Source organism: Dermatophagoides farinae, chromosome 5 (genome assembly GCF_024713945.1).
Source record: "Dermatophagoides farinae isolate YC_2012a chromosome 5, ASM2471394v1, whole genome shotgun sequence".
In the NCBI taxonomy this organism is placed as follows: Eukaryota; Metazoa; Arthropoda; class Arachnida; order Sarcoptiformes; family Pyroglyphidae; genus Dermatophagoides; species Dermatophagoides farinae.
The window spans coordinates 3,080,198-3,094,492 of NC_134681.1; the positions used below are offsets into that span (position 1 = coordinate 3,080,198).

The following is a 14,295-nucleotide window of genomic DNA, read 5'->3' on the forward strand; positions in this document are numbered from 1 at the left end:
TTTTCATCATAATCATCATCATCATGGATCAATTTTTTTTTCTCTCTCTTTCTCTCTCATCGCCATTGCAATAACAACATTATTTTCATCATCATCATAATATTATTAGCATCGATTGGTCCAGCCTGTGCATGGTGAAAGTAATACCATAGAAAAAAATTACGAAAAAAAAATCAAAATCGATTTCATCCATCATTTATTGATGGATGTAGGGTGAACAACAACAATAACAAAAACAATGGATGAAAAATTTGAACGAAAAAAAACTCTTTGAATAAAAAAAAAGAAAAAAACGCGAATCGTTTATCGGTCGTTTTTTCGTCATTGTTGTTATTGTTTGAATGATGATGATGATGATGATGATTGACTATATTTTCCACCCACATCCCCATCCATATAATCATTTTCAGAGGAATATAATATTTGATTTTTTTTTCGATTTTATTTTGTTGTCGTTGATGTCATTGTTGGATGCAAAACATCCAATCATACACTTAGGCCTATGTTTTACATCAATATCGATGAATGATAATCGAAATGGTCACAATTCTTGACAATTTTTCCAAATGATTCATAGTGTTTGTTGTAATTTTTTTTTGCAAATTTTTATTCTTTTTTAAATTTTCAAATGAAAATGAAGAGAAAATTATTGAAACAATAATCTTTATAAGTCGGGTGATGTGCGTGTTTGTATAATGGTCGCCGCTTTTGGATCAATAAATCAATAAAACAAAACAAAAAATACATCTTCGTTTTGATGTTTGGCTTTGTTTTTGTTTTCATTTTATTCTCTGGTTATGGGTCTGTATTCTGATTTCCTTTTCCAGCCAGAAAAAAAACGATTTTTGCTTTTCATTGATTTTTGGGCAAGAAACACACACACACACACACACACACACTTTAATGTCTATCTGTATGTCTGTTGGTTGTATTTCTGGTTTCCTTTCTCTCTAGATTCTAAACTGGAATTTTGTTGTTTTGTTATTGCACATTCATCAAATCATCATTTCAAAATACAGTGAAATAGAAAAAAAAAACAAGATCGAAATAGATTCTACAATCTAGTTATTTTTCAAATTCTGTCCACCACATTCAAGAATTCCAAAACAAAAAATCCTTTTGTCTCTATTTTTTCCACAGCGTGTATGTAACTTGGGTTGTCATCATTTGTATCCATTTTTTTCTTTTGTTTTTTTTTACAAAGAACGTTTTATTCCCATTCACAATCATCATCATACAATCCGGTCGGGAATACAACGACAATAACAACAACAACAACATAGGAAATGGTTGGTTATTATTATTTTTTTTTTTTTTTTGCTGGTGAATCAAACCAATCATCATCACAACTCTTTTTGACTATTATCACCCTATATATTATTATTATTATTTTCATTCATTCATTCAATAAATAAATATAAATATCCGATTCTGTCAATGTCGATTCAATGATAATGACACACAGACAGCACACAGAATTGATAATGATTTACAATGAATGCTCATTTGATTCCAGTGATGATGATGATGAGGAAATGAATAATTGCTTTTGTCATTATCATTAAATCATCACTTTTTTTAGCTGTCACCATTTTTTTGTTGTTGTTGTTATTCTGCTGCTTCACTCGTCATATGGTTAAAATAATAATATCGGGAAACTGAATTGTTAAAGAAAAAAAAAATGACGAGAATTCAGAAATAAAACAGAAAACAAAAACAAAAAAAACATACCACCATCTGAGCCACTTTTTACGCTGTTTTTTTTGTTGTCACATGAAAATGTGTCATTAATATGACATATCATCGTCATTGTCATTGTCAACAAACAATGACAATTAGTATGATTGTTGTCGTTGTTTGTTGTTTGTTGTTTGTGTCAAAACATTGAAATCACACGATGAAACAAACGAAAATTAAAATGATATAAAAATCAATTTTTTTAATTTGTTTAAAAAAAAATCCTTGAGTTTTTTCCCATTCATCCAATTTAATTTATTCATTTTCGATTGTTTTTTTTTCGTCGTTGTTGCGTGAAGAAAACAGAAAAACATATTATCCACTAATCGATGTCTAATTTTTTTTTTGGTTCTGTTGTTGTTGACGTTGATGATTATTTTCAATTAATTTCATTTCATTTTTGTCTCTTAAAACAAAAAAAATGAAACATTTTTTCTTGGTTCGAAAAGATTTTTTTTCTGCTTCATGAAATGATGAAAAATGCATTTGAAGAAAAAAGAAATCTCTGCTCACACAACAATCACAAAGCAAAGTGAATGAATGGATGAATCTTCAATCCATTTTTCTTCATCTTCATCACTTGATTCCATTATCAATCGTTTTTCTTTCTTTCTTTCCATCGTCGTCGTCGTTGTTGTTGGCGTTATTTTTCTTTTGAGTAATGGATTAAATCGATCGTTTTATTTTTGGTCTTTGCCATTTTAGCAATGATGAGGATGATGATGAGTGTAGACAAATATTATCATGATCATTTTGTTAGTTTTGGTCGTTTTAAATATTTGTGTGTATTTGAAATGATTAAAAATGTTTTTTTTGATACATGTGTGGCCATCTAGCGATAGTTTAAATAACTAATCAGCAACTTTTTTATTGATCTCTTGCATAGGCGCTATCTTTCATCATCCAGAAAATTATGACCATGTATCATCATCAAACATCATAGGAAGCAAAACACCAAGCTCCAGCATACAATCATCATCATCATCATTATCATCATCATCCTCAAGTGCCGCAGCAAATGCAATATTTCAATCGCAATCATCATCAGTGACAGCAGCAATAACGAATCCAAATCGACAAAGTTTATCATCATTATTGGGCCATATTAATGAAAATGATGAATATGAAGCTGAAATTGCATTTCGTTATGCTGTTAAAAGAATTAATAAGGATCGCAATATTTTACCAAATACAACATTGATCTATGATATTGAGGTTTGTGTAAAAATGTAATTAGAACAGTGAATTGATTTTTGTTTCTTCATTTTCTCTCATATCATCATCATTCAGTATATATCACGTGATGATAGTTTCCATGCTGCGAAAAAAGCCTGTAAATTGATTCATGATGGCGCTGTTGCTATATTTGGACCATCCGATGATCGTATCGGTGTACATGTACAATCAGTTTGTGATACATTAGATATACCGCATCTGGAAACACGTAAACATAATCTAAATATTGGCAAAGAATTTTCCATTAATCTGCATCCAGGAGCGTTTTCTGTTGCTCAATCAATTCGTGTATTGATCACATTTTTAAATTGGACAAGAATCGCTGTCATTTACGAGGATGATATTAGTAATTGAAATTAATGCGTGTGATTCGTTTTAATTTTCAAATTTTTTCCCACTAGATTTAATTGGCCTCCAAGAGCTAACAACATTACCATTGGCAAAAAATGTACAATTCTTTTTTCGTAAAACACAACAGGATTCATTCCGGGAAACATTGATGGATCTTCGTGATCGAGAAATCTATACAATGGTTGTCGATATACCACATGAACATTTACCGAGCTTTTTTACTGCGATCTTACAAATACAGATGAATGAGAATCGTTATCATTATCATTTTACAACATTTGTTAGTATTTTTATTTAGTTGATTTAGTTATTCATTAATTTTTTCTGTTTGATTGATTGAATCAAAATTAGGATCTCGAAATATTTGATCTTGAAGATTTCATGTATAATGAAGTGAATATTACTGCTTATCGAATTGTTGATTATTCCAATCCAATGATACGATCAATGTTGAAAGAGATGAGCAAATATCATCCAGACATTGCTCGACAATTATTACATCAAAATCATTTGATTAAGGTAAGAGATTTTTGTTTTGCCAATTTTATTCAATCAATTGCAATCATCTTCAACAGGCTTCCTCTGCAATGATGTTTGATTCGGTTTATGCATTTGCACGTGGTTTAAATCAATTCTTTAAATCTGTCCATAATTTAGCCGAATTACATTCAGCAGCAACATTGACAGCAACAATGAATCAATCGAATCGTCAATCAGCATCATCATCATCATCGATAACAATGCTCAATAGTTTTGCATCATGCTCAAACGAGACTGCCTGGAATAATGGTCTTACATTATATAATTATATTGATTCGGTATTATTGATATTTTTCTTGTCTATTCGGAAATTGATTTTCGATTTTTCCTTTTTTACTTTGGACAAGCTATCATTCCATGGAATGACCGGTCCAGTCATGTTTAAAGAAGGCATTCGTCATAATATGAGAATGGAATTATTAAAATTGCGTAATTTTCGCCTGGAAAAAGTTGGTGAATTTTTCTACAGTAATTCATTATTGAATATAACAAATATGGATGCATTTTTGACATCCAAACAACGTAATGTTACATTACGTGTTACAACGGTTAAGGTTTGTACTTTTTTCAAATTTTTTGTTGTCGTAAAAAAAGTTTCCATTTAATAATTGATGAAATTGGATAATCAATCAATCAAAAATAGATGGAGCCCTATATACGTCGAATGCGTTCAAGTAATAAATCATTTGAATTGAAACCACTGCAAATGGAAACAATAAGATATGAAGGTTATTGTATTGATCTACTGAGTGCAATTGCTAAAAATCTTGGTTTCACATATGAATTATATGAAGTTGAAGATGGTAGATTCGGTGCACTCGACGAACAGACCGGTGAATGGCATGGTCTTGTACGTGAATTAATTGATAAAGTATGTTGTCAAAATATTTTTTGTACAAATGTATGATTAAACATCAATCATAAATCTTTTCTTTTTTTTCTTATTGCAACTTCAGCGAGCTGACCTAGCAATCGGACCGTTGACAATAAGTTATGCGCGTGAAAATGTAATCGATTTCACTAAACCATACATGAATTTAGGTATCGGTATCCTGTTCAAAATGCCTACACATGCACCGACACGTTTATTTTCATTCATGTCACCACTCGCTGTTGATATTTGGCTTTATGTTGTTGCTGCTTACGTTTTGGTTAGTTCGACATTATTCATTGTGGCAAGATTTAGTCCATATGAATGGATTAATCCACATCCATGTATACCGGATTCAGAATCAATCAAAATTAATCAATTTAATCTGGCTGATTCATTTTGGTTCACAGTGGTTACGCTAATGAAACAAGGATGTGATATGAATCCAAAATCAATGTCTACACGAATTATTGGTGCAATTTGGTGGTTTTTTACATTAATCCTAATTAGTTCATATACAGCTAATCTTGCTGCATTCTTAACTGTTGAACGTATTACAACACCAATTGAAAGTGTAGAAGATTTAGCTCATCAATCAAAAATTCGTTATGGTACATTACGTAATAGTAGTACGATGAGCTTTTTTCGTGATTCTAAATTTCCGATCTATCAGAAAATGTGGCAATTTATGGAAAAACATCCAGAGAATTTCGCCGCAAGTTATGAAGAAGGCCGTAAACGTGTATTGATGGGTGATTATGCATTCTTAATGGAATCAACAATGATCGATTATATGGTACAACGTGATTGCAATCTTGTACAAATTGGTGGCCTACTCGATTCAAAAGGGTATGGTATCGCAACACAAATGGGTACGTATTAATATTTCGGCCTTTACGTATTATTTGTCACATAATTGATAATGTTTTCGTGTGTGTGTGCCTGTATGAATAGGATCCGAATGGAAAGATAAAATTTCGTTATCAATACTTGGCCTACAGGAAAATGGTGAATTACAAATGATCTATGATAAATGGTGGAAAAGTCCTGGTCTTACTTGTACGGATGAATTGAAGAATAAAGATGGTAAAGCTAATCCATTAGGTTTAGGCAATATTGGTGGTGTATTCGTTGTGCTATTACTTGGATTGGTAGCAGCAATGATATCTGCATTTCTTGAATTTATGACACAAAGATCTCGACAACGTACGCCATTCACATCGATTATTTTGGATCAACATTATCATCAACATCAACATCAACAGCAGCAACAGCAACAACAACGAAAACAAAGTCGAAATGATCCAAACCAGGGTGATGATGCCAATATTTTGAATAATAGTGATTCATCACAAACACATATTTATTGATTGTAATTGTAATTACAGACAAAAAAAATGAGATGAAAATAAAATAAAGTGACAAATTTTTTTTTCAATCCCTCAAGTTTTGAATCAATCTCATGGCGCCATCACCTGGTAAAATTTGAAAGGAATCATTATTTTTTCCAGATGATTTTTGTTAATCGAAAAATCATCATTTGACAATAATTTTTTGGGCAAATCAAGTTGATGATTGTCTTGTATCCATGAAATTTTTGTTTGATTTAAAAAAAACGTGCAGCTGTTATATATCAACGTTGAAAAGAAAAATGAACAATGAACTATTCGATCATTGTTGTCATTGGATCCTGGATGTCAACCACCTCTCCAGAAAAAAAATTTGGATAAATTCGATGAATTTTTTCGTTCATCACTTTGATTCACAATTTGACTTTTCTAGTGTTCACATGATTGTTTGATTGATTGATCAAAAAAAAAAAAAAACATGAATTTTTCGCTCTTTCTATCATTATGGTGGATTTTTCCAATATTTACAAGTGCCATCACCAATTCCTCCGATTATTCAAGTTTGTATTTCTTTTTTTTCAATTTCACCATAAAAAATTTAAAATATTTTACACACACACACACACACAAATAGTGATTTCAGCAATTCGTAATAAAATATTTAATGGTTATGATCCAATGGCTCATCCAGTAATCAATCATACACATCCAATAAGTGTACGAATGAAAATGCGTTTATTACATTTTGGTCTAGATTCTCGCCAGAGTTTACTCAATTTTCATAGCTATTTTCGTATCGAATGGTAAGATTTTTTTCCAAATGAAATGTTATTATTAATAAAATGGTCACACAGGTCAGATCCATATCTTAAATGGAATAAAAGTGAATTTCGTGGTATAAAACGAATCAATGTTCATATGGATGATGTATTCACACCGGATTTAATTCTATACAATTCAATACAACCAACGAATATGATGAAAAAATTTAATCACACTGAATTGATTATTACATATGATGGCACAATATTTTGGTCACCATTACTACGGATGCAATCATTTTGTAAGCTAGATCTTTATAATTGGCCATATGACCAACAAAGTTGTTCACTTATATTTATATCATGGTCATATCCAGCCGATGCATTGGCTCTTTACATTTCTAGTAAGTGAAAAAACTTAATTGAGCGTTATTGATTGGTTTTTTGTTCTCTCTCTCTCTTTCCCTCTGTGTCTCTCCTTTTAAAAAGCTAAATCAATAAATCTACGGGATTTATGGCCAAATAATGAATGGAAAATAATTAATTCAACATGTGATACAATAATTGTTAGTGATATTCCTGGCCGTCCAAATATGTTTTTTCCCGGTGTACAATATAAGATATTTATGCAGCGTCGTCAAACACCGTATTCCTATCTAATCAATATTCCAATCATATGCACGGTTATTTTGAATGTTATATCGTTGAGTTTGGTAAATCCAAAACGAAAAATTCGATTTCACTTGAATCAGCTAAGTTTTTTCATCATTCTATTCATATCATTTTATCCATCATACATATTGGGTCCAGCAATGTTTGGTACAACTCAACTTGTAAAATTTCTTGGTTCAATGTTAATCACAAACGCTTCATTAATGTTTTGGTCTACAATAGCCAGCAATGTAATCGAATCAAAATCAAATCGAATTGCCGAAAAAATATGGAATTATATTACTGAACCAGCATTACATTGGCGATTAATTCAATCATTCAATCATTATGATATTTATGATAATGATGCTAATGATGATGATAATGATCGACAATCAATTATCAATCAACAACAACAACAACAACAACGAAAACAAAATTTTCTATTTGTATTACTCGTTGATCGTATATTATTGATCATATTCCTGATTATATTCTTTATATTTCATAGATTTTGAACGCCCACATACACATTGAACAAAAAATTAGACTATGAAATCACGTACGAATAAAAAGAATTGTGTACGCCATTCAATAATTGCATAAAAATTATTCTTTTCAAGATGCTATTGTGAAAAAGGCTACTGTTTCTCACACCAATGGAAAATATCGTATACGGCCAATTCACAATGGCAAAACGGGTAGACGCAGATCAATATTTCAAAATAGCGCCTGGTGGTATACATATATGAATTACGGCTATATTAAACCGAAATAACCACTATATATGTACTGGTATAATTTTAATAAAATACCGGATCGGACCGTACGGATAATTTATTTTCAATCATCATCATCATCATCATCACACACACACACACACACAAATCGTATATTCAGAATGTTCTCTGTTCGATCCATGATGGAACGCAAGCGTTGAAAATGATGAAAATTTTATTTTTTTTATTTTTTCGGTTCACAATTCAAACGAACGTCATTGAATCATTTTTTTCGTTTGGAGTCGACTCGTTGTGATTTTCTATTTCTTTGGTTTGTTTTTATTTATTTTGAAGATATTCACTGATGATCACCCCTATGGGTTTTCTCCTTTTTTCGAATCAAATTATCCTTCATCTATTTTTCTATACAAAAGTTTTCTTTTCTCTTTTTTTCTCCTTGGAAATTTCACTGGATACACTTGAATCGTAATCAAATTACCACTACCATCTCACCACCAACTCGTACTATATAACGATTACAATGGTTGGGTACCCGCTCCATGATTTCCCTGGAACGATGTAGAAGAAAAAGAAGAGAAGAAATCACCAAAAAGGAGAATGCGCTTATTTGAGCAAACTATTTCTTCTTTTTCATATTCACTTTTTGCTTTTTGGTTTTTTTCCAGTTCCAAACAAAACCAAAAACGAGTCAAGTGCAAGTGTTATATATTCTTTTTTTTTGCGTTTGTTTTGTTCGATTACCGTTCCTCCGTCCGCGAAAACGTTTTCATAGCTCACCATCATCATCAATTGATGTTTTTTCGGATTTTTTTCCGATTTTCACACTATTTAAATATATTTACTCTACATATCGATCAGCATTTTGTTTTGCATGTTTTCTCCTGTTTTGATTTTTGATTCGATTCAATTTTTACAACTAAAAATAAAAACACCCAATAAATAAATGTAGTTGTTTTTTTTTGCTCTTCAAAAACTGTGTGTGCATGCCTATCGAATTGCAAGCAACAAACAAATTCATCTCCTGGTTTACTCATTCAAACAAAACTAATAATTTAAACTTTAAATTTAATTCAAAAATAAAAAAAATCAGCCACTGAAACCATTGAACATTATTCATTAATCGTTTCATCATCATTTTGTTTGTGCGTGTCTATGTATGCGAGTGTTGGATTAATCGATCAATTAACAATCAATGATCATCATCATTGATTTGATTTGAAAATTTTTTTTTTCTTGTTCTCTCTGTGTGTGCGTATGATTTTATTTCAACAACAATCTCTGCGTGTGTTTTATGTTTTCGCGTATTTTTTGCTGCCAATTTTTGTGTATGGATGTAATTCGATCAATCGATCAATAATCGTCATCATCATCCTCATCTTCTGAATATTATTCAAATTTGTTTTTTCATTTGGTAAATACCAATCAATTTTTTCGGGCGTTTTCATTCAAATGAAATAATCTCTTCATTTTCACTGTTGTGATTAGCTTATATTATTAACAAATCAATTAATTTAAAAATCATGGATCCCCAACTGCAACAACCAACAGGAACGGCAGGTATGATGAACGTGCCACCATACAATACACGTGTAATTAAAGAACCACGTGGTATGATTCGCATTATTCAATTGGTGAGTTTTTGAGTTTTTTTGTGTGATTAAAAAATCTAAAAAAAATTTGCTCAATTCTTTTCAGGTATTTGCTATATTAGCATTTAGCATAACAACATCATTCGATACCGAAACATCATTCACAATATCTTGTTATCAAAGTAAAGCGGCAACAAATCAAGTAAGATATCAACGAAAATCAACGTATCAAGTAGAATATCCATTTGATATGAGTCAAACGAAATTGACATATTTAGAATCCTGTAATGAAAATGGTGATGAAATGAAAGATAAAATGTTTGATATTGACTTTTCATCATCGGCACAATTTTTCGTTGCAACCGGTATTCTTTCATTTGCATACACAATATGTTGTCTATATGGTTATATTAAATTATGGCATCTTTATGAAAATAATCCATTCTTTCCTGTTGTCGATTTGGTTATAACGGCAATATTCACCATATTCTGGTTAGCTGGTGCATCAGCATGGGCTGCTAATGTATCGGATCTTAAACATTATACTGGGCCACGTTATTTAATTGAACAATTACCACATTGTAATCAAACTATACAGGATATTGAATATGATTGTTTCTCTGAATCTCCGGGTAAATGGTCGTCATTATATATTTCATTGGTATGTTTTCATTTTCATTTTCATTTTTTATTGATTTATTGCTAATCTATCCAATTGTTAATAATGTTTAGATATTTGGCTTTGCCAATCTATTCATATGGGGAGCATCTATTTGGTTTGTATTTAAAGAGACACATTTTCATCAACGTACCATGCAACCAATGATGATGGGTAGTGGTGGTGCTGGTGGTGTTCATGGTGGTATGCCACCAATGATGAGTGCTGGCGGTGGTGGTGGTAGTATGATGACACAACCGATTGGAACAAATCAACAACAACAAGCCTATCCAAACCTTGGTGATCAAACAACAATTGGACAAATACCAACAGGGAATCAATTTAGTACAAGTGGATATTGATGATAACAATAACAACAGCAAAATAAACGCCAAGCATTTGTGAATCATCGTGACAGAAAAAAAATGAACAAATCAACGTCTTTTAAAAATTCAAATTCATCTGGATCAACATTGTTATATGATCATCATCATAGTAAAATTTTTCATATTTTTCAGCGTGTGTTTGTGTGCGTGTGCATGTTTTTTTGTCAGATGTTCATAGAAAATCTTGTGTGTGTGTGTGTGTGTGCGTTCGTGTATTTTCGAAAAAGAATTGTCAAGAAATTTTATCCTCATCAACGTGAATTCTGCAAGCAATACGTTTACTCAAGAAACAAGCAAAGAATTATTACATTACTATAACCATACACACATTATCGTTTTTTTCTGGATATTTCATGTGTGTGTGTTCATATCTCACATCATCAATTATACTGGAACGAAAAATTGAAACCAATAATGGCGCCCACTGGTTGTCAATGTTGGAAGTTACAATTATCCCAAACAACCCAAACAAACACAAGAAATTGTTGATTGTTGAATTTAATTTATTAAGAAAAATATTAATACTAATACTAATACTAATCATTAAGTTTTAACAATAAAATAATGAACTACACACAGGTAAATATCACCAAAAACAAAATCACCGTCACGCCTCTCTTGTTCTTTCTTTTTTTCCTTCAAATAATAATATCTTGCCTATTTCCATACTTTGTTCACATGAGATTAACACATTCCAGACACTTGAAAATAAGAATTTATTCTAACAAACAAAAAACAATCTTTTCCATTGCATTTACCTTTACATTGATTCTTTTATCCACAAATTGCATACATATATTACACACAAACCCATTTACATTACTTATGATGATGAAAACAAAATACAAATTGTAGATGTTTTTACAGTATAAAATTCACACACAACCTTTATTTATTTTTATTCATAATCCATAATTTATTGTTGTCATGTGTGTGAGTATGTGTTGCATATGTAAATCATCATATGAAACAAAATTATCATATTCAATTTGATTCTGTTGTTGTTTTTTTTGTTTCAAATGAAAATTATTCCTCTTGTACCTTTTTTTCTTTTCACTATAAACCAATTAGATATATGATATATAATCAAGAAAAACGACTTGACCACATTAATGTCGAAACGGACTACAACCACACACATACATACACAAGTTCAAGCGGGTAAAATTAGATGGATTAGCGTGTTTGCTTTTTTTCCTAAAATGATCATGAAAACAACAGCAGCAATTTTGATTGATTGATTCAATCAATTAGTAAAATTTCATTTTTGTATCCTTTCGTGTAATTTGTCTAATTTTTACACATTCTGTACATTATGTAATGTGTTGCCACAAACAAACAAAATTCAAACAACAACAACAACAACAACAAAATAAAAAAAAATCTTCCCTACATAATCATAATCATTGTAGACATTTATCGTTAATTATTCGTTATCTATTTATTTATTTATTTATTTATATATCACCATTATATAGAAACTAAATCATAAAATTTGAATGAATGAATAATAAAAAATTTCAATCAATTTTATTTGTATGTTGTAAATATCGATTGTATCGCGCGATATATTCGTTCACATCATCTTCATTCAAACATAATTTCAATTTTTTTTTCTGTCTGTTATTTTTTTCTCTTTCGATACTAACCACATCATCATCATAGCATCATAGCATATATATATAACAGCAACCCAGCATTCCTCATTTGAATTCAGCATTTAACAAAAAATTGAAATCTAAATTGTATTTAGTCAGTGTTGAAATTATTTCTGAAATTAAAAAAATTTTCAATAAATTTTTTTTGTCTTTTTGTGCTTCCATCCGATTGTTTTCTTTTCGCTGCATAATACCATACAAAAAGTACGGTAGTGTGTTTCCTATTTCAGTTTTCAGTTTTTATATATATTTAGTAATTAAAAAAACAAATTGTTTTTGCTGTGAATTTATTCAACAATTCATTCATTCATTCATTCGTCATTCAACAGGCAAACGAAAAAAAAAACACTGACAATGTGGCCATCACGATTTTTAACACGTGAATTTCATCTTATCGATTCATCGGATCAAATTCAACGTGAATATTCATTGGCAGAATTGCGTGAAAAAAGTCCTGGTTATTCAATCAATTGTTTTATTTGTTCGCGATCGATTGTAATGGACAAAATTACCCATCATTTGATGGATCATTTGGATCAAAAATATCAAATTGAAAAGAAACGATATCAATGTTGTCATTGTTTGCAAATTTTTCTCAATCGTTATCAGCTCGAATTACATCAACAATCGGTAAGTGAAATGGTCATATCATTTCATTCATTCATTCATTCATTTAATTATTCGAACAGATTCGAATGAAAATGTTGTCGGATAAAGATCTGTATCCAAACAACATGGATAAATGTCTACGGGAATTTGATTCGAATCTAACATTGCGACGAAATTCAAAATTGAATCAGGAACAATTACAATTGCCGTATCGTTGTACGAAATGTCAATTTCGTTCCACCACTCATCGACAATTGATTGAGCATTTTGATTTGGTAATATTTCAATTGGATGTTTTTTCGCCTTTTTCATTCTTTCGTTCATTGCAGATTCATCAACTTATTGTTTGTCAATTCTGTTTGCACCAGTTTGATCTTTATCGATGGGCTAACATCAAATTTCCGAATCCTGAACAAATTGAAAATGAAATGGAAAATGTTTTGAAACATTTTAAAAAACATTTAAATGTTGATCAAGATTTGGTTAGCTGCGCCAAATGTAAGCAAACATTTTTGCATCAAAATCAACTTGATTATCATTTGCAAGCGGATCATAATCCGTATGAATTCAAAGTAAAAGGTATGTGTTTGGGTGAATTTTTGTAATAATTGATGATTTTCATTTTGAATGAAATAGACTTGGACAATATTCGATTCTTTCGCCAAGATCAAATGACCGAAGCCGATATTGATGATGCATTGGATGTTATTCGTGAAAATTATCTCGAAAATTCTTGCCTGTTTTATGGTGAAAATCATGGAACAATCTGTTTGGAAACTGTTCAAAATTGTTCAATCATTTAACAGAACAGTAAAATATCAAGCAAAAAACAACGAAATATTTTTATTGACAAAATTGTTCTTTTTTTCGCGACAAAAAAAAAGTTTTCAATCTTTTTTTACTGGTTATTTTCTCAAAATTAATTTTCAAAAAAAAACGATTATTTGGTTTGAATAAATTTTATGAAATTTGAGATGTTTAACAACGAATGAAATTTTATTGTGTTCTTGCTATATGATGCAGTGGTAGCAGCATATATTAGTAATGGAAACATCATTTGGATGCGCAAATCAAGAAATATTGGATAGCGCGTTTTTTTACCGCTCAAACGATATTTGAATTTTTTTTTTTGCTTTTTGTCGAAATCATCGACATATGA

The 14,295-nt window shown here is 30.6% G+C and overlaps 4 protein-coding genes across 6 annotated transcripts in view; all 4 read left to right on the forward strand.

Annotated features, from left to right (window-relative positions):
- Nucleotides 1-6,171, forward strand: part of LOC124497375 (glutamate receptor ionotropic, kainate 2-like) — a 36,891-nt gene extending 30,720 nt beyond the window's left edge. Inside the window, exons 6-14 of the mRNA XM_075731253.1 lie at nt 2,624-2,952; nt 3,028-3,319; nt 3,375-3,604; nt 3,676-3,843; nt 3,900-4,142; nt 4,212-4,418; nt 4,508-4,735; nt 4,821-5,607; nt 5,690-6,171. Coding sequence (XP_075587368.1) covers nt 2,624-2,952; nt 3,028-3,319; nt 3,375-3,604; nt 3,676-3,843; nt 3,900-4,142; nt 4,212-4,418; nt 4,508-4,735; nt 4,821-5,607; nt 5,690-6,105 — 2,900 coding nt within the window. The 3' untranslated portion in view covers nt 6,106-6,171. The remainder of the gene's footprint in view (nt 1-2,623; nt 2,953-3,027; nt 3,320-3,374; nt 3,605-3,675; nt 3,844-3,899; nt 4,143-4,211; nt 4,419-4,507; nt 4,736-4,820; nt 5,608-5,689) is intronic.
- A 137-nt stretch (nt 6,172-6,308) lies between these two features.
- On the forward strand, nt 6,309-8,091 carry LOC124497406 (neuronal acetylcholine receptor subunit alpha-3-like). Of its 2 annotated transcripts, none has more exons than XM_075731254.1 (4): nt 6,309-6,648; nt 6,728-6,887; nt 6,939-7,249; nt 7,335-8,091. In XM_075731254.1, the coding sequence occupies exons 2-4, from the start codon at nt 6,763-6,765 to the stop codon at nt 8,012-8,014; spliced, it is 1,116 nt and encodes a 371-aa protein (XP_075587369.1). In that variant the 5' UTR covers nt 6,309-6,648; nt 6,728-6,762; the 3' UTR covers nt 8,015-8,091. The 2 variants fall into 2 exon arrangements, with proteins under 2 accessions (XP_075587369.1, XP_046917017.2); XM_047061061.2 differs by having other exon boundaries at nt 6,309-6,644; nt 6,719-6,887.
- A 541-nt stretch (nt 8,092-8,632) lies between these two features.
- Nucleotides 8,633-12,393, forward strand: LOC124497416 (synaptophysin-like protein 1). Its single transcript, XM_047061071.2, has 4 exons — nt 8,633-9,647; nt 9,722-9,867; nt 9,932-10,486; nt 10,558-12,393. The coding sequence occupies exons 2-4, from the start codon at nt 9,757-9,759 to the stop codon at nt 10,843-10,845; spliced, it is 954 nt and encodes a 317-aa protein (XP_046917027.1). The 5' UTR covers nt 8,633-9,647; nt 9,722-9,756; the 3' UTR covers nt 10,846-12,393.
- Nucleotides 12,394-12,437: 44 nt separating this feature from the next.
- On the forward strand, nt 12,438-14,118 carry LOC124497427 (zinc finger protein 280A). 2 transcript variants are annotated; one of them, XM_047061082.2, is made up of 5 exons: nt 12,438-12,731; nt 12,857-13,157; nt 13,217-13,411; nt 13,466-13,715; nt 13,773-14,118. In XM_047061082.2, exons 2-5 carry the CDS (start codon nt 12,882-12,884, stop codon nt 13,937-13,939), a joined length of 888 nt encoding a protein of 295 aa, XP_046917038.1. In that variant the 5' UTR covers nt 12,438-12,731; nt 12,857-12,881; the 3' UTR covers nt 13,940-14,118. The 2 variants fall into 2 exon arrangements, with proteins under 2 accessions (XP_046917038.1, XP_075587370.1); XM_075731255.1 differs by having other exon boundaries at nt 12,438-13,157.
- Nucleotides 14,119-14,295: the final 177 nt, after the last annotated feature.